General features: G+C 40.5%; 1 protein-coding gene across 1 annotated transcript in view; it reads right to left on the bottom strand.

The window, feature by feature from the left end:
- Positions 1-23,134, bottom strand: part of CLVS1 (clavesin 1) — a 96,806-nt gene that overhangs the window by 68,052 nt on the left and 5,620 nt on the right. The window contains exon 2 of the mRNA XM_050892371.1: positions 613-787. Coding sequence (XP_050748328.1) covers positions 613-787 — 175 coding nt within the window. The remainder of the gene's footprint in view (positions 1-612; positions 788-23,134) is intronic.

The following is a 23,134-nucleotide window of genomic DNA, read 5'->3' on the forward strand; positions in this document are numbered from 1 at the left end:
TTCCACCTAACCCCATAACAGCACATGGTTTTAGCTTGCTCCTATTTATTTGCAAGCACCATGTGGACGCGCAGCCCCTGAACAGTCCGAACCATAATGTAACAGGATCCTGTGTGACAAATGAAGGCAGTCAGAATGGGGACACAACAGGGAGCTGATTCTCCTTCTTCCTCATTTCCCTCCGACACAAATGCATCTGCGTGAACACGACAGCACACTTCCATCTGCTGAGGGAGCTGCTTTCTTCTCCTGCCACCCTCCCTCTGCATACAGATGTGCTTGCATGTGGACTGCACACTCCAGAAGGCAGATGCTGCTGGATTTTAATCCCCCTGAACTTCTGATGGATTAAACCTCAAATCTCTAACCATCCTTCTTAATGCTGCAGTAAGTAACACACATACTGGTTACACTGATTTACAGCTGAAATAAAAGCGAAAGACAGTCAAAATGAAACATCTGAAAATCAATCTACACTGCGAGTGGATAGGACACTAAAGCATTCTGCATTATTTTCTCCCACCACCCTTCACCCTGCCCAGTGCCTGCTGAGGCAAAAATCACTGGCTGCAGCAATAAAAGTTGCAGGTACATGTATTACCCTCCACCTACCTGTAACCCTTCAATGGCCAGTTTGAGGATAGACGGCGTAAGCTTGGAAGCTTGCTTGAAGGAGAAGTTGCTCCAATCTATAATTAGAATGAAGCCATTTATCTGAAGCTCCTGATCTTCGATGAGCACTTCCAAGGACAGTAGGATAGCCCGAAGGATATCTATGAAGGAGTTCCTAAAGTCAAAGCAAAAAAAAGAAAAAAAAATCAATGGGTGTAGTTATCTACAAACCTCAAGATACTCAGCTTTGCCGTGGATGGGACATGAGCAAGGGATGGGGATTTATTCTGGTAGAATTCTTCTGAAAAGAGAGTTGTTTCAGAGGTGTCACTAAAGTGCTCCCACTCCAAAACTCACGTTCCTCTGCTTGATGTGATAACTCCTTCTCACTGGTGGATAAAATAAACACTGAATTAAATCTTTTTGATTCTTCTGGCATTCCTTACAATAGATTTTAGCTAAGCTACTTTGCAAAATATTTGTCTGTGGTGAAATGAAATGGATTCAGGCTATCAGTTTAAATCCCTGCTTCTTTGGATATACTTTACCAGTTTTTTTGTTTAAGTTTTTTTTCCCCTTCTTTTCTTCCCATTATAAAGAGGAAAATCAGAAAACGAAATAAATCGGTCTGATATTAATATAAATGGTATGGTTACAACTACGGTCCCTGGCTTCCTGCTTGATTGGAGGGAACGATCCAAGGCTTTGCACAATAAAGTCTGACTGCTGCCTTATTTCTGCAAACCAAATGCGACATGGAAAATAGCTGCATCTACTTAAGATGGGAACTCTTTATTAATTAGCAGCTATCAATAGGCTGGCTGCAAGGCTTCCCCCAGCTCTGAGAGAATAATTAGAAACCTTGGAGGCCCTGAAGGAGATAGCAAGTGGCAGAGAAGAAAATGTTGAAATGTTTTCTTTAATGTGAAAGTCTGTACTGAGAAGCCTGGGCTGCTCTCTACTTCCATCTCCTGCATTTTACAAAAGCAAGAGTTGGACACTTTAATGACATATTCCATGTTTACACCTGAGCAAGTTGAATCAGGCCCTTTCCTCATCTGCCCTTCCCATTACAATCTGATTTACAAACAACAGATTCTTTTAGAGAGCATCAAGCAAGGAAAGCCTCAGAAAGTACAGCTTAACCTTGTGTAAAATGAAATTGTAACATTCTGCTATTGTGGTCTGCTTTACCTCTGCATTCTCAAATTTTGATGAAGCCTGAGGTCTCTTACAGGGAAGGTTCACACCATGTTCTCCCATGGAAATTTTCATTTAATCCTTTTCTGCTGTTATCTTTAATTTAAAACGAGTCATCTAAGCCTACAAGAGCGTTGTTTCAAATTCTGCCTGAGAGAAAAAACCTATGTGCAGTCAAAACAAACTTCTCTACCACCAAGACCTCTATCCCTGAACAGCAGCAACACATAATAAATTTCTATTAGAAGTAAATGGTGAAGTGTTTTCTTATTCTTTCTCTTTTCTCTCAGTAGGTTTTGAGTGGGAATGTCTCTAAAGACACAGTTCCTTGAAAAAGCTGTTTCTGAACTGTGCCTTTCTGCAAAAGTGGGAAGCTTCTCTGAAGTATAATTGCTGAGGCAACTTGCAATACATAAAGCTTAAAGATATTTAACTTTGTTGCTGCTGGGTACCAGACCACCCGTCCCTCATTTGCAGCTATGGGGAAGCTGTGTTAAACAGACAAATTGCAGGAGCACTTTCTTTAGCAACGTAAGGTGAAGGCATACCTATTGGATTGGCAACTGACATTTATTTTTAGTCTAAATTTATTTCAAAAAACTGTGATATGGATATACTACCCACTGCCCAGCTGAAACGGGTGATGACTTTCAAGCATCAGCATCAGCATCAGATTGCTGGACTTTCAGTGATGAAAAAAAGCGAATGCACCCCTAGACCATATCTACTTAATATATCCTACACTACTCTATCCCAGCATCCCTATTCAGGGTGGTTAGCCTTCCACAAGAACTGCCCCGTGGAAGCTCCCAGAGGTGTGCAGTGGCTCCAAAAGTGTCCTCACACACATGCCAGCCTTCTCTACTCTCTTGTTGGCATCAACACAGAATGATATCATCATTCATGGGTGGACTTTCTGACTAGATTGGAGAAGATGGACTAACCCAGAGCTCGATTTAACCCCATATTTATAAACCTTAAAGAAACCCAAATACTTGTTTTTACTGAAGAGGTGAAAACAGGGCCACACTGTGATAAGACAAGGTTTCGTCCTTCATTTGTGGGAAGAAGTTTTCTTAATAGAACATTCAAACTTATATTCATGATCCTGCTACCTCTGATGCTTTTAAAGGCTGCATAATGATTTCAGTAGGGCTGTATGGAAATGGTGCATACAAGGCATCTTCTGTAATCCACTTAAACTCTAAATCACAATGAAATATTTCACTTGACTGAGCACAAAATGTTCCTCTCAGACTCTATGCTGAGGAATTCCAATCTTTGTTTGGATGTCTACATAAATTACCAGGTTATCAAGCAATTACTCACCTGTACTTCCCTGTACTTTCAGTAGAAATTATTTGCCTGGGAGATATGGCACCCAGTTTTCTTAGTGTGTAACTAATCTGGCTGTCCCCTGCCCAGATCCCTCCCCCCCTTTATGTATTGGCAGTTTTAAGACATGGTGTAGGAAATAACTCAAAGTGAACACGAAGACTTTTTTCAGATGAGTACACGGAGACATGAAAGCAACGCACAAGTCCTCCAGGTGGGCTGTCTGCAGGCACGCTGTTTTGTGAATGCAGGGTCTGGATAGAAATCAGACAGAGTGCCACTTGAGGCTGAAGCCCTCTGCTCCCTAATCTTGAGGCTTTGAGACAAATCATTCAGCTGTGTGACTGATTTGCATCCAAATCATTTTCTATGCATGAACACAGAACCACTTTCTATTAGTCCATCTCTTTTGTTCCTTTGCTTAGTGTTCCCTTCCCTCCTCCAACCCCCCTCCCCACCAGTTTAACCCTCTCACACAAAAAAAAAGTGAAATAAATTACTATTACACAAAAGGAAATGTGTAAGGTGCTGTAAAGATTCAGCATGGAGCCTACTGAAGTGAGCCGCTAATGAGTTACAAAAGATTTGCACAAGCCCCAGAAAGACAAAAAGGAGGAGGGAGGGAGAGTGCCTATCATCTGCCTTGGCTGAAAGGAAAGGTACCACAAAAGAGGCTCTTCAAATATCCTTTGGAAAATGGGAAGTTAGCCCAACAGAAGCTGGTGGTAAGGAACAATAATGTAAAACAAAAATGAAGATGGTTTAGCTGAGGGATTTGGTGGGGAGATTAGCCAAAGGCATAACATGAAAATAAATAAGAAGAAATTACTTAATTATAAGAGGCGTAAGCAGGCTGTGAGACAATCAGAAGGCTCAGTGGAGTACCAGGGTGCAATGGGAACAATTAAAGGGGATAAAGACATTGCAGGGAAATTAAATGATCTATTTGCATGTCTCTGCCACCAGTCATTTTGGAGAGATACATGGATAATAAAGCTGAGGGCCTGTTGGAAAATAAGGGGTCAAGTAAGACACACTGCAAGAAAGTGATACATTTTGGAGAAGATAGCATCAGTAAAGGCTTTTAACATTACTCTCTCTGAACAGTTAAGCAGCGGCTCTGTTTTAGGCATGCTAGTGAAATTAATTGGATTATTCAGATGGTTAAAAGTATGAACGTACAGAAGTACTGGCAGCTGAAGCCATTAAGATTGTCTGGTAGTAAGCAAAACCAAACTGTTACTAAAAATCCTAACTGTCCCACAAGACAGCAGGCTAACAAAGTTTGGACCAGTGTCATTATCTTGGCAGTTGGAGACAACTCAGCTTAACATCCCTAAGTTAGTATGCAGTAAGACCCTCTCTCCTGTAACGCTTAAAAGGTGGCCAAAGCTGAATAACATTTAGCAAGCTGCAAACATGGCATAGATACAAATCAGGTAAGAGATCACATCTTGCTTTGTTCCCTCCCCACCAATAAATCACCAACGGAGAGCAGAAATGCACGCTTAGCTTCTAGTGGGGAGAGAGCTGGCACTGCCCTGCAAGGAGGATTCCCACTGGGAGTAAAGCACAGAAGAGGAAGCGGAAAGAAGGACCAGAAAAACATCTTCAGGTTGCCCCAAAGTATTTGAGCTAATCAAAGCTGAAGAAGCTGGCCGCACCTCGAATACTGTGTTCAGTTTTGGACCCCTTGCTACAAGAAAGACAATGAGGTGCTGGAGGTGCATCCAAAGAAGAGTAACAAAGCTGGTGAAAGGTCTAGAGAACAAGTCCTGTGAGGAGCGGCTGAGGGAACTGGGGTTGTTTAGCCTGGAAAAAAGGAGGCTCAGGCGAGACCGTATAGCTCTCTACAACTACCTGAAAGGAAGTTGTAGTGAGGTGGATGTTGGTCTCTTTTCCCAAGTAACAAGTGATAGGACAAGAGGAAAGTTGGATGATCTTAAAGATCTTTTCCAACTTAAATGATTCTATGATTCTATGGTTCCATGATTCTATGACAGGCTTAGAAAGGGAGACGTGAACAACACAGCAGATGAATGCTGGTGTAGGAGGGAGAAGCCAGGAAGGAACATTTTCAATTGTTTCCACGCGCAGCCAAGGTATGTTGTTCATGGAAAAGCCCTTGGAATCCAGTCAGCATTGGGTTTTGAACCGGTGTTCATAAATCATATGAAGTCATTTATTTCAGCAGAATAAATTCTCCTTTCTGCTCATGAAGTATTGCTAAGAAAACCTCAGCTTCCGTTACTGTGTTCTTAGAAAGCATCTGCGTTTTTTTAATGCATGTATTTATTTTAAAAATTTTAAACTCACCTCTGCTGAAAAAAGCACTGGAAATTACTGACATAGAGTCCTTGGGGATCCATGTCTTGATTCAAACTCATGATCATGAGTAGCTACCCTGCCTTTCTGGCATCAGAGGGAAATGGCAGTCAGTCCAACCACCGCAAGATCTGATCTTCACATTTCATGACCTTTTGGTGAGGAAAGGCCCCTCATATGAACCCCGCACAAAACAGGGCAGCCCTTGGCTGAAGAATAACCAGGAAGAATAATTACAAAATGAAGAATCGTGAATAAACATGGTGACTCACTTGACTAATCTTGCACCAGAGAAGATGAACAGTTGAACAGAGGAGCTCGCAGCTGACTCATGTGCTGAAAAGGGCTTGTTTGCCTCATCTGTCTGAGGTCTGAACAGCGCATATGTATGCAGAAATTAGTAAGGTTTGTCTGTGATTCACAGAGAAAAAGGAGTGCATTCACAGCAAATGTTCACAACAAATATTTTGACCAGCCATGGGCAACTTTCTTCACAGAACAATTCAAAGCCATCTAAACTCATTAGCTGCAAAAATATGAATAATTCACCAGCACACAAACTGGAGAAATTCTTACACAACATGAGATTTTTTCTTATTTTGTAGAGTACTAATCCCTTCTTTGTCATGCCTAAGTTAAGTTACTGATTTTTTTATTTCTCTGTAGAACCAGAATATATGCACATAAAGCTCCTACTGAGTAAAACACAGGTTGCATTAAGTTAATGTCATAGCTCGAATTATTCTTCTGTCACATCCAGTGTAGCTATCTTTGGTTGTTCCAGTATGTCAGCTTCAGACAGGCCTCTCTCCTGTTTTGTAATGAAAAGATAGCAAGTTTTTCACCACAGCGTCTGTGTAAGTCTATAAATAAAATTCCCAAGTAACTTGACATCCAGGATAACAGACTAGATAAATAAGTGTACGGATTTTTTCTTCAGAAGTGCTGAGCCGAACAATGCACTGGTTACAAAAGTAGTGTAGACTAAGCTGAGACCTGAACTGTATTTAACAACGTTAGAAATCCACTGCTCTGCTTATAACGGAGGGCAGTCACCCACAGTCACTGGCTGGCTTTGAATTCCTCCTTGGAGTGAGCTGGAAGCCTCTGCCATTGCCAGTGAAGGGGAAATGTACCAGCCTGCAGAAAGAAACTGCATCGGTTTATTCTTTTATCATGCAAAAATTGCCTCTCAGTGGCTTTCTTAAAGATATAAAAATATTCCCCTTGTTATCTTTCTGCTGGAGGTTCTTCTATATACAAGTATTATGAGTTTTTTTGCTGTCACTTTCCACTTTCAGTTGAACTCCATAGCAACCAATAGCCCCTGAATTACACGCTTCGCATTCAAGTCTGTGTTACAAATCTCCTCCTACATACACTCATTCATATTGTGGGCACCCTTACCAAATGAATACTTTGCCCCTGATGTTAATGTGACTGTGCAAGGACCCTTTCTTATGTGTAATTTGACTGAAAAACAGGGACCTCCGCAGCCCCTGTGCTTGGGGAGGGACAATGCAGGTGGTGGAGCTCTTTGGACCCCTGGTAGGACCAGCTTCCACCAGAGAGCTATACAGGGGAATGGGGAGGTGACATCTGCTCTTCCTTTTGCCTCAGCCCAGGGACGTGTCACACCATCTAGCAGGGAATCAGTCCAAGATAAAGCATAAAATCGTTACACTCCCGAGAGCTCCACAAATCCCTCCCTGAACTCTCCAGAAACTTGATCCCAAATGGAGCAGGCAACTGATTGCAACCCATCACAGCACAAGCTTAGTGACTGCTCATAAGGAGTCCGTGTGGGTGCAGTAGGGCAGCCCAGCCATCGGGCTAATGGCTTGGCTGGGCTCCAGGCAGAGCGCTCAGCGCCGTCCAGGGTGAAGCCTCTCAGGAGCAGTGTGCAGCTCTGCTTTGCAGCCTGCTGGTGAAAGGGAAGGCCAGAATTGAATCTCAGGTGCAATATGACTGTTCCTCTGGCTACGGATTTGTTTTATTCCTTCAGGAGTTAAGTATTTCTGAGCTACACACTGGTGATTTTCTTGCCTTTTTAGTACCCGGAGCAATGTCATGCTTGCATACTGTGCAAATTTCTCTGCTGAGCAGGAATAAGTGACAATCACAGGCAGCGTCTTATGATACTGTGAAATTATTAAAAGTCCTATGCTACAACCCTTAAATGCAATCAATAAATCAGTTCTACAGAGCCACTGCAGTAATTTGCCTGGATAGTCCAAAATGCAATGTCCCCTGTGAGAAGCATGGGGAAGATGGGCAAAGAGTACATATCAGTATGAGCACAGTCAGGGAGTCTGTGGTGGTTCTAGGTTAGTGGTCTCCACTGTTAGAAATTTAGGAGGTAACACGTGGGAACAGACTGATGGTCACTGCTCAGGATACTTTTGGAGGGGTGGTTTTTAATCTCCTATCGTGATCTTACTGATGTTGTGATACTGTTCCCTCAAAGCACAACTGTAGTAATAATGAACAAAACAAGTGCTGGTACATAAATGGCTTATGGTTAGCAGCATTAGGATTGATGATGTCTGTTGTTTTACTCTATTCTGTGTGATTGCATAGCCTTTTCTTATTCCCTCTTGGCACTGCAATCCATCCTTGCATCACACTAAGCTATTTGCTCAATTTCTTGCATCACTGCATTCCATAAGTTAATTTTTCATTACAGAAAGGGAAAGGATTTTCTTTTGAACATTATGAAGCTACTGCTTGATCACAGAAAGCAATTATACAGCTCCTTTGTTCTGTTATTAGAAGAAGGTACAAATGGCTTCACTGATTCAGTCTCCCTGCTATCATGTTTTGTCTGTACGATTCCACTATATCTCCTCTAGCTATATCTCTACTGCGTCTTCAACATCTTTCCATTTGAAATAGCCCTGGACTTCTTGCTCCCTTCTGATGCAATTACCTCACTTCTTCATAATGCTAATGAATTCCTTTAATTGCTCTTCTTTTTGGACAGTCATATTTTTTACATCCCCTTCTTTTTGAGATAATACAATGTAAAGTGAATTCAGTATTCAAGGTGAGTTTGGAATATCAGCATACATAAAAGAATATCTTATCTTTTCATATTTATTCTCTGTCTCATTCTTAATGCAGCCTAACATCTAATTAACTTTTCTGACCACCACTGCACAATAAGTACATGTCTTAATTGTGTTGTCCATAATCACCTGATGTTTTTCTTGAAAGGTTAGAAGTAATTGAAAACCCAGAAGAAACTGCATAGAGTTAAGAGAGGATAAAAGATCTGCATACAAGATGTGGCCATGTATTAAAATCCAACATGTTCTTGCACTGCACTTAGACTTCTTTGCATAATAAATGCTGCTTTTCTAGGTTATTCTAGAGTTTTCCACAATTTTTGCTAATCTTCACTAACGTACACAACTTTCTATTTACTTTTTGTCACATCACTTACCTCACCTACGTCTGCCAAAAGAATATTACTGCTGGGCATTATGATAACATAATTTTGCCACTTACAAATCCTACACTCTGCCTGAAGTATCAGGGCCACTTTTATGTGCAAGGCAAGAATTCATCTGTATATTTATTAACTTTTCTGAAAAGACTTTAAAACAAACTTCACAGGAAGATTTTTGGTTAGCTAACTAAATGGTATGTTTACATACTTCACCTTAGACAATTCTAACAAAATTATCTAATTACCCCTTGGGTTGCAACCAGTCATTCTTACAGCAGATCTCGATGATGACTAGATCAAATAGTAAAGTTAAAATCAGATAACTGCTCACCAATGCATATATTCTGAGAGTGCTAAGTTCAGAACTACAAAAGTCATACTAATGCTTGTGGATATTCAAACAGCACCTGGTTACTCCCACAGCACTCATCAATCCAGAAAGCTTTAAAAAATGTAGCAGAATGCCTGGAAGTTCATTCAGAAACTCACTTTTCTCTATCTCTGTTGGAAGTTAACTGTTCAGCTAAGAAGCAAACTCCTGTGTACTTGAAATTACAGTAATGAACTTTCATCTGGCAATCGTAAGCTGACAATGAACCCAAAAGGTATGCATGAAATCACCTCTTTCCTTCTAGTACCTAGTCTGAAATCTCTATGAAGCTCTAAGGTCAGAGGAGAAATCTGGTCCATCTGAATCTCAGATTTTTAGAGCCACAGATAGTGTACAAGCGGTGTGCTTGACAGATGAGAGTCAAAACTTGCCTGTGAAAGCAGGCCATATTTTGAAAAATATTCTGCTGAATGGTCCCTTTTTCTTGTGCATGGAATTATGGAAGGTACATTTGATTCTACCGGCTGAAAAAAGTCAGAAAAAATCATAGGAAAACTGGAAACTAAGTGAGGCCAGATGGTCAGAAGCAGATTGCATCAGGCTCAAGAAATTATGATCTAGCCAGTAGGAAGAGCAGAGCTGAGCTGATTATGGTGAAAAGCTACAGCAAACTGAGACCGAGTTATGGGTAGTGCCCTGTACATGAAATTCCAGACACTGTGCATGAAGGTGACAGTCGTGCAGTACTATGTCCCTAACAAAAGCATAACATGAAGAAGAAAAAGAAAAATACAACATCCCAGTGGACTTTATTAAGTCAGTGTGACATCCTCCTTGGCCTGTGTGAAATGAACACACACACAGAGACAGACTGTTGCAGACCCCGCAGTAGTGGCATGTCTAGAAAAGGTTCACAAGAAGATGGTGGAAAACGGCCTGTGTATCTTCTTTGGCAACTTCATTCTGTGGTAGTAATGTGTATCTCCACATAAAGATTTTTGAAGTAGTTTTGGTATCACCAAATGATATAATGGAGAAACACAGAGACCATGTTTTATTCCTCCTTTCAGGAGAAATGAAAGAGAAAAGCAGAGCAAGTACGTGCAGTGAGCAGCAATGCCACGAATGAAAACAAACAAATAATTTGCAAAGCAAGCAATCAGAAACATCACAGTCTTACAACCTCTCTCCAGTAAAAATGGCATTTTAACTATCATAATATAGAGGATAATACAAAAATGATGAAGTTATTAAAAAGCTTGGAGAAGCTCAGCAGTCCCTATGCCTGGTTGGTGAAGAGCATATTAGGGTTTTTCTAGAACAGCAAAAACAGACTGATGAAGGCATGTGGATGTCATCACCAAAGGCAAATACTCAAAGCTGAATCTCTTCAGAGATACTGGGTAAGAAGTCATCAAGACATGAGAAGAAGTAGCAAAAAATAGAAATGGAAGTATATATTAGTAAACACCTAAAATTGCTATTAAATCAGGCAAATAAGCATATACCTATGCTTACGACTGTACTTAAATCTGGGCAGTGAAAGTGGCAGACATTAAAAAGATGTACAAAAGTTACGTCAATCACAAAAAAGGTTATAAATTATTTTAGTTGGAGCCCTTCAGGGCCAATAAAAGACAGACATGAAAATATTCTAATCATTTCTTACAAGCAAATGAAAAGATGTGTCAAGCATTATATATCAAAGAGGTTTCCCACTGGAACAATAAGCAACTTTGATATAGCTGACAAGATGGAGGAACTTGATATTATTGATGTAGAAATGATCATTGGGGAACTCAAAACAGATGCTATTAAGATTCTTAAGACAGCAGTCTAGGAAAAATTAACTGCAGATCTCTTCAGAAACAACGACGAAGAAAATTTGCTATAATGATTCAACTGAGCAGGGGAGAAGGACCAGAAAAAAATGAACCTGCGTAGATTTATGAAATAAAGACTCTTAAAAGTGTATGGGATCATGATGCTGCCAGCCACAAAGAAACTGCTTTGCACAGTTACACTGAAAAGGATATGCAGTGCCATGAAGCTCAAGAAAAATGAGCAGTTTTCACCCTAGCCACTTTTGAGTGGATCATATTTCACGCAACATCGCTGAAGAAATTGAAGGAATGAATAGCAACAACCATTCCCACTAAGAGAGCAGACTTTTTTTTTCTAGAAATCCACTGAAAGTGTAAATGAGAGATATCTGTAGAAGACTCCAGACTTTGCAGAGTCCTTAATGAGAAAAAATGTGATGCAATCCAACCAACAATGAGGAGTCTGGTCAAGTGTTACCAGTGGAATTAGAAAAAGGTATGTCTTCTTACTCACATTTTCCAGGTCTCAGACTTCATTGGGTATCGACTTCCCATGTGGAAAACAGCTGACAGAAGTTGCTTTGGGAGATCTGGATTCCACGGACACATGACTCCCTAGTATGTCAATCAACAAAAGACTGATAACTGAATGAATTTTATAAGCAGCTAGTAGAAAACAAAAGTTATGGAAGACACCACCAGTCTGAATCATACCACAGTGTAGTAGAAACCTTAGGAATTTAATTCTATAGGCAGTATGAATGACAACTGCTTCTGTAATGACTCCAGCGAGTGAGGCAATTGCTCCTTTTGAAGGGGAATTACTGAATACAGAAATCAAGTATCACCAGCATTATACTATGTAGCATTACTAGCCTTTTACTAAGTGTATTTTTGTATGGATGACAGCAATGGAGCAAAAGTGGTCTGCCTAAAGGAAGATAAAAATCTTCTTCTGTGGATTTTACTACCACTCATGCAGAATAGACTGGGTGAGAGGAACGAAAACTGTTCAGATCAGAGACAGCTACAACCACCTGATGCTTTGCAAATGAGGAAGTGAGCTTTCCTGGGATGTACGGGGTTTCTTTGACAAAATAGTCCTTTGGAATGGATTTTTTTGTTTGTTTTTTTGGCCTTGAAGTTGCAAAATATGGTTTTCTGAGAGAATTGCAGGACAAAGGGAAAAGAGGTGAGCCTAGAAGGACTCCCCTGAAATTCTTCCAAACAGCAACCTGAACAAACTAATGTGACTGGCCCAGCTCATTAGAAATACACGAGTGTTTAGACTGGCTTTCTCAAAACAGGTGAAGTAATTATGGAACAAAAATATTAAAATGCAGGTGGCAAATTGAAAATTAGAAACTGCCAGGGTTACAGTTGTTCTCAAAATCCCCCCTGTGCAGGATCAGTGGGCAAAATAGGCTATAACAAATTTTTAAAGTATGATTTCAGATACCATAATCACAAAGTGAAAAATTAAGCATATTTTAAAACTCTAAGACCAGTACTTCATAATTTTTGAGTACTTCATTTTCTGTGAATGCAGTGGCTTGGTACATAATTTCCCTATTAAAAAAAAAAAAAAAGAAAAGAATGAGCAATCTACCTGAAGCATTTAATCAATGCTTTACTTGTATTTCATTATCAGGATTTGAAACCTTAAATTTCTGCAATAAACTCTGCTTTTTAGTCAAGATTACTAATTCCATGAAGGCTTTTTCCTGGATGGGACAAGACAGATCTTTGTGTCACGTATTGACAGCAGTGGTGTGTAGTAACTGTTTAAGTTGAGATCCCAAAGGCAGCAGAAACAGGATTGTGGAGCCTTGTATTGAATATATGGTAATGGTAAAAGGAAGCCCATCCTGCTATCCTTTATTCCCCTGAAGCCAGTACAATTTTTTGGTACGTGCCAATTCCCAGTAGAGTACAGATTAGGGTTGCAGGTGCAGCGTGGTCCTTGCTTCGGAACGGTAATGTTATGTTATTATTTTGGCAGACTACCAAATTTTCTCAGGAATTGCCAGTGACAAACAATTTAAGTGGTTTATAAACTATTAAAATTCAGTTGAGTTGAAACCAGAATTTCATGTGAATTGTAATGTTAGGAATTCTGAAAGAAAAGTTTCATTAATTTCTTATTACACAAGTTATCAGCAACCTCCTAAATCGCTCTAACCTCTGTACAGTAAAGTACACTTATATGTGTAGATGTTTTGTCTCTGCCTTCTGGCAACCACTGTTTCAAGGTTTGCTGTTTCTTGGGGAAAGGGCTGTGTTTTAGGTTTCCTAAACAACTGGAAACTGTACATTGATCATGTAATGTTTTATACTCTTCTATTTCTGTTTGTATTGCTTTTTATTGTGAAGCTAATATAATTAATTCAAAATTTTTTTCACACTTCTAATAAGAATTCTCACATAGTCAATACAGAGAATTACTGAAGAAATGTGGTTAATTGAAGTCACTACTCTACACTACTCATGCAATTATAAATAGTTGCTCATGGAGCAACATATGTAACGATTAAGTACAGAAGATAATAGCCAAAATTTTTGTGCTTTTGAACTCAATGCACAAAGACGTCCTGCCAGACTTCACATTGGTATTTGTAGGAGGCAGCTCTGGAACCAGTTAGCTGGAACAACCAGGATCTTTACTCCAAACACGAGCAGCAGTGATCACTTCAGTGAACATACAGACATCAGGGAGGCCCTGTTTTGTCAAAGTCAGCAAAAAAGAGGCAGAAAAAGGATCAGCAGACATTGCCACAGCAAGTCTAGTTACATGGCCTTGAGAAAAATGCCAGAAGGAAAACTTCAGTATTAGAGGTTAATGTGGAAATCTTGAACAAATAAATCACCCTTGCTCTTTACTTCCTCTTGTTTTCTGGAAAACAGTTGCATGCAGTCATTGGTACAAGCTTGTTTACAAAGTAATACCCGATTTTTTCATCTATTCCTTCCTGTAAAAAAAAAACATTATAAAAACACAAAGTCACAATTAATTTTCCTTGAGATCTAATTGGTTTGGTGTTAAGAAAATAAGGGATTGTGTGTTGCCATGAACATATTATTGTTTATTGGAATAGCTGCACCTTGAAGTCTTTTTAAAAGTAGCAAAGCCTACTTTTCAAGAGATGGCATTGGAGGTGTTTGCACCATAACAGGGAAGATATAGCCTTTGGAAGATCTAATATATAAAAGCTGTAATTTGGTATCATGGGATGGCTTGTTAAAAGTGCAGGGTTTGTTAATACTACATTGGGTGTCCTTTTTTGTCTGTTATTGCCTCAGAGTTTACTCTGCGTTGAAAGGGGAAAATTAGGCAGGGAAAGTTCATTCCTATAGATCTAAGCACAGTCTTACAACACATTTGTTGCAACAGCAGAATTCATTGCTTAAAAGCAACTGTAGTACATACTTCTCTTTATTCTAGCCAATGCTTTCACTTCACAAAAATGTTACTAAGAAGGCCTTATGGCAATATCAGAGAAAAACTACAAGTGATCAAGTCTTTGCAAAATTAATCCCAATATGCTGCAGTCAGTTTCACTCCACAAAAACACACAAAAAGCAGAGCGCTTCCAGCCTCTCCATATTGTTTTTTCCCTGATCTGCCAGAACTCTTCATGTTTCCATTCCCTTGCATTCAGTGGACTTAGCTTTGGTTAATATGTTGCAATTTTAGTATTAATCAACAGTGCTTAACAGTCAATTAAATGCACTGGTTTCATTTTTGGATGAGAAGTATATTAAGCCATAAGATACTTAAGCAAATATCTAATGTAAAGTGTATGAATAGTCTCATTCCTGCATTTTGTCTCCATAGATGAATTTGTTGGGGTTGCTCACATGCATATGAGCATATGCATTGCTGAATCACATTATGAAAAAATTTTCTTTGTCTTCTTGCTCTTTGGAAATGCATGAACCCTTTAATGTATATGCTTTTGAAAGAATTAGATGAGGAGGTTCCCTGGCTTCAGCCATGCAATCTTCTAACTCATAGTTTCATGAAAGTTGGAAACCAGACTTCTAGTTCACCTATTCTGACCTAGTCATGTGCACTACTTTTATTAAGGGCCCCACAACATGACTGTAGGCATGAATTAGGACATTTTTTATTCCAGAAGTAGGAAACTGCATGACATATAGTACAGTGCTGGAAGACCAAGGCACAGTGGGCCGTTGAGTGAGTGGGACATTCATTGATGAACACCTTCCTCCCCTCTGCCTGGTCACAGCACTTCACTCCTGCACTCTGCCGCTCCCCCGGTCCCAGCCAGAGCCTCTCCTCAGAGGACATAGCTAATCGAGGTGCAGAGCTCTAAATCACACCGGCTTCGTGATGCTGGGCACTTCTTCCAGGATAACTATTTCCATTTTTTTCCCTTGTTTCGTTTTCTATTATCCTGCCATGCTCACACTGGAGCAATTCACCACATGCAGAAATGAGTCTTGTCCATGGCTTGCATGCCCTCCTTAATTGCTCAGCACCACCAGTCTGGCAAATGGTTGTTTTCTCAACATACCATTAGCATAGTAACACTTTGTGGGTACTTCAGGATAAAAAAATAATCATTTTTTTATCAAAGATGCATTTGTAGACATTTATAGTGAGCCATAGCCTAGGCCAGGCTTTGGTGGCAGCCAAGAGATTTATTTTCCACCCTGCCTTTGGGAGATGTAGAGCTTCTTCAGGGGAGAAAAAAGTAGGCAAAGGGATTTGTCCTGCCCACTCTGGTGTAAGAGCTGGACCAGGACTGAAGTCTCTCTGTGGGTCAGGTGGGTTCAGGTTTCCTTCTGTATCTTTCAGCAAACAGGATTAAAGAAGACCTTGTCTTCAAGGCAGTGGTGTGACAAGTAGGAAACATTGAGTTATTTCTTCCTTGTGTCACTGATTCACTGTCTGACTGTGTTCAATCCCTGCGAGCCCCCCCATCAGGCCTGGGGTGCACTCCTGCCCTGGGATGCCACCAGCTGCAAGCTGCCTGACCCTGCCCTGCTGCCCCAGGGAGCCACCAGTGCTCCCAGCCCCCAGGGAGCCCTCAACCCCTGATACACTCTTCTTCATTTAGTGAAGGTATTCAATGCTTCTTTTCTCTTGTCCATTTGGATTGCAGACTTTCTAGGATGGGGGTTAAGCCTTGCTTTATTTTTTCATCCTAGTGTGTTAGGACCCATTGTAGGGCTGATGATAACAAAAAATGAACAAATTCATGTAGGAAATTGGTTGCTGGTGGGCACAACTGGCCAGTATGAGTGCAATGTCCTTTTAGATACATCATGCAGTAAGAGGTCACCCAGTTCAACAGCCATGGTCTGGATTGACAGGGCAAGAGTTTTGATGCAGCTGCATTTAAAGTCTGTGCATTTTATTACATTTGACAATTGCCTGTAAGTTACCTCCCTACATTATATGTTAATATAACCTTTGCTATTCACTGTCTTTCCCTGACTCTAGTGCAGTTGAATGAGATAGCACAGTAAACTCCTTAAAGTTCAAACCTACTCTACAAAGACAGTATTTTTGGCTTGGTAGGTCCAGTAGTATTCAAGAATAGCATTTAATATCCTGGAGACTAGATACTCAGCTGTGCCAGAATTATACTGCAGTGTATTTCAGAGTTAAGATGAAGGTGGCTTTACACTAATTAAATTTCCTTGGATGTAGGGATGCTGCTGCTGATTAGCAGGGCCAGCAAGAGCTCTGAAGGCCCTCCTTGTGCAATTCTCAACAGCAGCCAACAGGACAGGCCATGTGGCTCCTGCATCAGCTGGAGCATTCCCTCCATGAACATGTAGCCAATACTACGTCTGCATTGTGACGTTTCACAAACAGCCACACTCAGTACTTCAGAAACTCCTTCCCATGGGAAAACTTAATACCTCTGAAAGTAAGACAGACACAAGAAAGCACCATTCTCACTCACTGCATCTGCATACTCCTTCTGACAGAGTATTTGCTCACCGATACTTTCCTTAATTCTTAGAACTTGTTTTACTGAGGTCATGTCAGAAAGCCCCTGTTGCAGGACTATTTCCAGATGGGCTACCTACCTAGAGATTCTGCAATTTTCCACATCACAGATAGGTGTAGCAAACTTTTCACAATGTTAGGACACCTGCATTATTTAGTGGTTTCAAACAGGTTCTCATCCAGCAAGAAGGCTGCAATACACCTTGGAGACAAAGAGTTTTGTGACCATTATCCCTTTAGCACACAGTGAGTGGGAGACACAGCTCCATCGTAGGAAACAATGACACTGGAACACCATAAAATATCAGAACTACCCATTTTCAAATATAATAGAGGAATAAAACACCCAGCATGTATTCAGAATCCCAGATGGGAAAATTCCTTCTACACAGCATTTCTTATATACAAGATAAATAGCCTGTTGTATTTTTAGATACCAGATCTTACTGATACAATGTTTGTGTTCTTAAATTGCAAGATATCTTAAAGCATCTTCTGAGTTTATCCTCCTCAGAGGCTTTTGACAAAGCAAAATTAATCCTAGAAACAAGGGATAGGAAGTTACCTGACAGCCACTCTTACATTTCCTGCACTGCATCATCATAAGTACTCCTAGTTTGTCTCTGAATTCTTCAGTAAAAAATCCAGTGATGAGGAGTCCACAGAGTGCCTCAGTTACCTGTTCAGGTCCTGAACCAGCTTAATCATTGCAAAATATTTTCTAATTTTTGGAAATCTATTTCTGCTTAAGATTACTTAATTTGCTTTTATTCTGTATTCCTATTCCCAAGGAAATGGGGAACTTTTCACTACCACCTTTTATTAAGGTAAACTTTTATTTTTTTATTTTATATTTCCTTTTATTTTGGAAGATTCGTATCCCATCTCTTATTGTCCTCAACTTTTATTACATCGTCATATTTTCCAGACTTCTTGTTTTACTTTCATTTCTTGACTTAGCTCAGATTTGTCTCTTGTGCTAGTACTTAGGTGTCCTGGTTTCATCTGGGATAGAGTTAACTCTCTTCTTAGTAGCTGGTACAGTGCTGTGTTTTGGATTTAGTGTGAGAATAATGTTGGTAACACGCTGATGTTTTGGTTGTTGCTAAGTAGCGCTTATCTTAAGCCAAGGACTTTTCAGTTTCCCATGCTCTGCCAGCAAGCAGGTGTGCAAGAAGCTGGGAGGGAGCAGAGCCAGGGCAGCTGACCCGAACTAGCCAAAGGGGTATTCCATACCATGGAACGTCATGCCCAGTATATAAACAGGGGGGAGTTGGCCGGGAGGGGTGGATCGCGGCTCTGGCATCGGTCAGCAGGTGGTGAGCAATTGCATTGTGCATCACTGGGGTTTTTTTCTTCCCCTCTCCCCTCCATTTTTTTTGTTATATTCCTTTTCATTACTATTATTATTATTATATTTCATTATTATTATTGTTAGTATTATATTTTACTTTAGTTATTAAACTGTTCTTATCTCAACCCATGAGTTCTGCCTTCTTTCCTGATTCTCCTCCCCATCCCACGGGAGCAGGGTGGGGGGACGGGGAGTGAGGGAGCGGCTGCGTGGTGCTTGGCTGCTGACTGGCGTTAAACCACGACATTAGGTTACAAGTCAGTTGAGGTGAATAAAGGTGAATAACGGCTGGTGTCCTGCAGACAACATTCCTGTAAGAATGCTCAGAGACATTGCTTCTTCAATGGTATCACCTTACTGTATCATTCCATTTGTAGTCCATCATTTACCCCCAAATCCTTTTGTGCCCAATCAGTATTTTCTCTATTAATTAACCATGAATACCTTATTTAACAAACCAAGAGGTGAGAAAATCTCAGTAGAGACAAACATGTCAGCCAGGACTAAACCAGTAATGGCAGGTATGTCTGGTGTCTCACAAAGCTCCTTGGCTTTTAACATGGAGTCTACATCTGACATGCCTTTTTTCGAAGTAAACCCCCAAATGGTCCTGAATTACTTTTAAATGAATCATATAAAATGTTTTCTGAAAGAAAGTGAATGTACATGTACTGTGTATACATTTTAGTAGAGAATAATGATAAAATGCTGGAAAAAGGAAAGGCATTCATCGGCAGTTACAGCATACACAAATTGCCATTTTCCCCAGACTTGCAAAGCTCTTTTATTCAAACAGAATTGAAGGCTTTATCAGAGTGAAACTGAATTTAAATTGCAATAGCCAGCTAAAAGTGGCTTACATGTAAATGAGAATCTAAGAAATGGAAAGATTTCCTACCGTCTCTCCCTAGGTCAGAGTTTATTCCTCCTCCTTTATTATCTCAGTTTTCAAATGAATATTGCAGTGCATTTGGAAGGAGGATTTTTCAGCAGTCTCTTTCTCTTTCAATATAAATCACATTTCTCCTTTTGTACTTACACAAGAGACGCGTAGGATTATCCCTGGGACAACAAGGCATTGCATTCCTATTCAGAAACCTCCCAAAGTGAGAACAGCCTAGAGGATCACAGGTCCAAGATAATAGGAGAGGATGGAGATGCCTTAGGTAAGGTTATCACACTCTGGTGTGGATTTTCCTGGTCAGAAATACCTATACAAAAGAAATGCTGTGTGCTAACACATACCCTGGCACTCCAAAGGGGTATAGGCACCACATATACTCTGTAGATTGATCTGTGCATATTTAATATACGTGACTGGCATCTCTTGGATTTGCTGTGAAAGGAAGGCAGAAGGAAGGAAAGAGTGAAAGGTTTAGCACTGGCAAGGGGAGCACATCTTCCTGATCGCACCATAGCAGTGGCCTTGTGCTTGTTAACACATTTTTTCACCTTTATTACTTCATTCATATCTGAATGTATGGAATTCAGTTCCTCTACTGACATGGTATAAAACCGGAAGAGCTGAAATTATGGCTTTGTGGAAGGGAGCACCGACTATCTATGGGAAAGAAAAGGAAGGTGTGGGGATGGCTTGTACCTGGAACTCAATGAAGAAAACCATATTGGTCTAAAAAGGTAAAAAAAAAATCTTGAGCTTCCTGCTTTGTTTATTCAGACCATCAGCTGCGTGTCTTGTAAAGTATGTGAGAGTACATGTCTTGTAAAATACACATGAGAATGGTTCTACTGGATCAGACCAAAGGTTCCTCTGGCCCCAAATCCTCATTGTGACAGTGGCCAGCAGCAGGTCCCTAACAAGGGGTTTGATACACAGCAGATTGGCAACGTTAAAATAGAAAACATACTAATTTGTCTCTAAAAAGCAAATATTTCTTCTTATGTATATTGATAAAGTTCAAAAATATGGTAGTCAATAGCTGAGAATCTTACAGTTTCAATCGAATCCTGAATTTTGGCCCTCTAAAGATGTATTATGGGATATTATATAAATAATCCATATGCATTTTTCAAATAGATGTTATTGATCGTATAGCGTCATAACATTACTTGGTGCTGTGATTTATACTGCATGTACGAAAGATAACTGGCACCACATGTGTTAATGCATGCACAGACATGTGCCATCCACTATGTGTCTGCAATGGAAAAGTGGAAAAGTGATACCATCTTTCTGTAAAGCAAAAGCACCAATGAAGATATTTGCATATTACCTTTCCCTTAAAAATTAATCTTTACTGATGCAAGTTTGCTCAGCATGGGCAGAAAATAGGCGGTTACATAGGAAATAGTTCCAGCAGAAGGCTAAATAGCTGGCTTTGCCCTCTGTCCCCTGCTACAAATCAACCCTCCAGGAAGTTTCCAGAGCTGAGATTATCATGGTCTGGGAGCAAAGGATAGTTGCTTTTTACTGCCCCTGTGGTTGCTGCACTTATTAAAAATAAAAACTCTGAGATGGCAATCAGAATTTAAGACAAAAATTTCCTCTTCCTCAAGGATGGATTCCGTTTTCTTCTCTTTAGGAATCAAGTCTCCAGTCATGGCATATTAATCATGATGCTCCACCTGTTTTATTGGCTTACCCATGTCAAAAGAGGCAAAATATCTTGTACAGAAGAGCTTTAACAACTCAATTTTTAGGCTGGTTTATTGGAATGTCTTTACTCCTCCATCCTTTCCCCTGGCCTCCACTTCTGTCTGCTCTGTTAAATTTTTAGGTGCCTGTGGCAGAGGGGTGCTTGTACCACTTCTTTCCTCACATTATCAAGAGCATCCCAGAGATATATGGTCAGGGCACTCTCACCAGCACAGCCGTGGGAGCTGTCTCCCTCATCCTCCAGCCTCACCATGGCAGACAAGCACCCTGAAGCAGGGTGACTGTGGTGGCAGGGTAGAATTTACCCCGACGTGTTGTTCAGCCATTTCATGGAGCTCAGTGCCACCCCCACCATGCACATCCTGACCAAATTCATGCTGTCCGCTGTAACTCCTCTGGGATCACCCAGCCTGCTAACAGCACCAGTTCCTAAACATCCCTTGTGCTGCTCTGAGGGTGCTGGAAGTGGAGGATGCTCAGCACCTACCAGGGCGCACTGAAAAAAGCGACTGTTTTTATGTAAAATGCAATTGATACAGAGACTCAGAGTTCAGAGGAAAGAGTATAAAATAAATCATGGCCTGAGGAAATAATATATCAAGAAAGTATTAGAATTTAAAAATTTCAAATGTATTTAAGGATTCCAGCTCAATATCTCCACTCTTTTCTGATGCTTCTACTGCATGTAGCCTATTAAATAGCTGGTCAGAGAACTACGGTTTTTTCCTCCCTGACTCTTTGCAGTCTGTTCCTGCTGCAATGCATGAATTTGCCTTAGCTCATTTTAATTAGAAGTTAGAAACTGATCATAATATCAGATATTTAGAAAACTTGATTTAGGAAATGCTCTGACAAAAAATATTCTGATCTCTTCCTACAAAATCTCACCTCTCAAAACTCCTATTTACAAGAGCATTCATTCATGGTTACCAGCTGTTCCCAAGGGACAAAGGGACAAAGAGCCAAGTGGGATGTCATATTTTTTGGCTTCATACTATTCTGTTGCTATAGCTCTGTTACAATGTTCTTTTGCAGAACCCAGCAGCGAGGATGACATACACGGCCCATGTAGGACTATGGGTCATTTTTTAGGGACAAGGGACAAGTGCTATCACAACTGTATGCAGTTTCTCTTTTCTGCCACCCAGACATAAACTCTCACACAAAATTTGTTTTTTTTGAGACAGTCTGGGAAGGAAGGGGGTGTGTGTGCATGTGTGTGTATGTGTTTGTTGTGTACGTGTCTTGACTGTGTATTTTTCTTAATCAACTGTCCTTCTCTCCAGTTTATAAAGCATGGGGATTGGATTTGGTTTCTTTTCTCCACAGGAGGGAGGTGGCACAGAGCCACTTTCCAGTCTGCCCTTGGTTTCCCTTTGTTATCCCACAGGCCAGCTCCAGCAGTTGTCTGTCTCACCCACTGGCACTGTCCTTCACAGCTCTTCAGTCAGCCCTCAGCCTGACACCATCCAGTCACCTTCTCTTCCCTCTCAACATGTGTTTGATTGCCTTACCCCCCCTCCACTGATTTTTTTTTTCCTTTCAGTCAGGCTTCTCTCGTTCTTCAACATATGCTTCATAACTTTCCCAGCTGTTGTTTTTCTTTCTCTTTTTCAGACATTTTCTCCCTCTTCTTTGATTCCCTTCTCAGCCCTACCCAGGACTGTCATTTGTGTATGTCATCCTTCTGTCATTCATATGGATTACAATTGCCTTCCCAAATGCAGCTCCCGTAATAAATGATACTAACTGAATTAAGTTGCCGCCTCCAAGCAAATTAAAACATTTCAATACAGAGCTCCTTTTCATCTTCCTTGTCCAACTTTTAATTTGCACATCTGTTACTCCTCAAAATAAGTATTCTGCTTATGCTACACTTCCTTCCTCTGCTACCCTGACTTCTGCTACCATTTCAGACTAGCTCAGTAATGTAATAATGTAATATGAATTATTTTTTAATACAGTGTGCTTCTAGGCTACTTATTGGTCAATGCAACGCTTGAACCACAACCTCAATCTGCATTACTGTAAGCATCTCCCAATGCAGAAACACTACCTCCTAGCCAAACCCAAAGACTTGCTGTGTAAAAATCATTCTGG

Source organism: Gymnogyps californianus, chromosome 2, assembly GCF_018139145.2.
Source record: "Gymnogyps californianus isolate 813 chromosome 2, ASM1813914v2, whole genome shotgun sequence".
Lineage (NCBI taxonomy): Eukaryota > Metazoa > Chordata > Aves > Accipitriformes > Cathartidae > Gymnogyps > Gymnogyps californianus.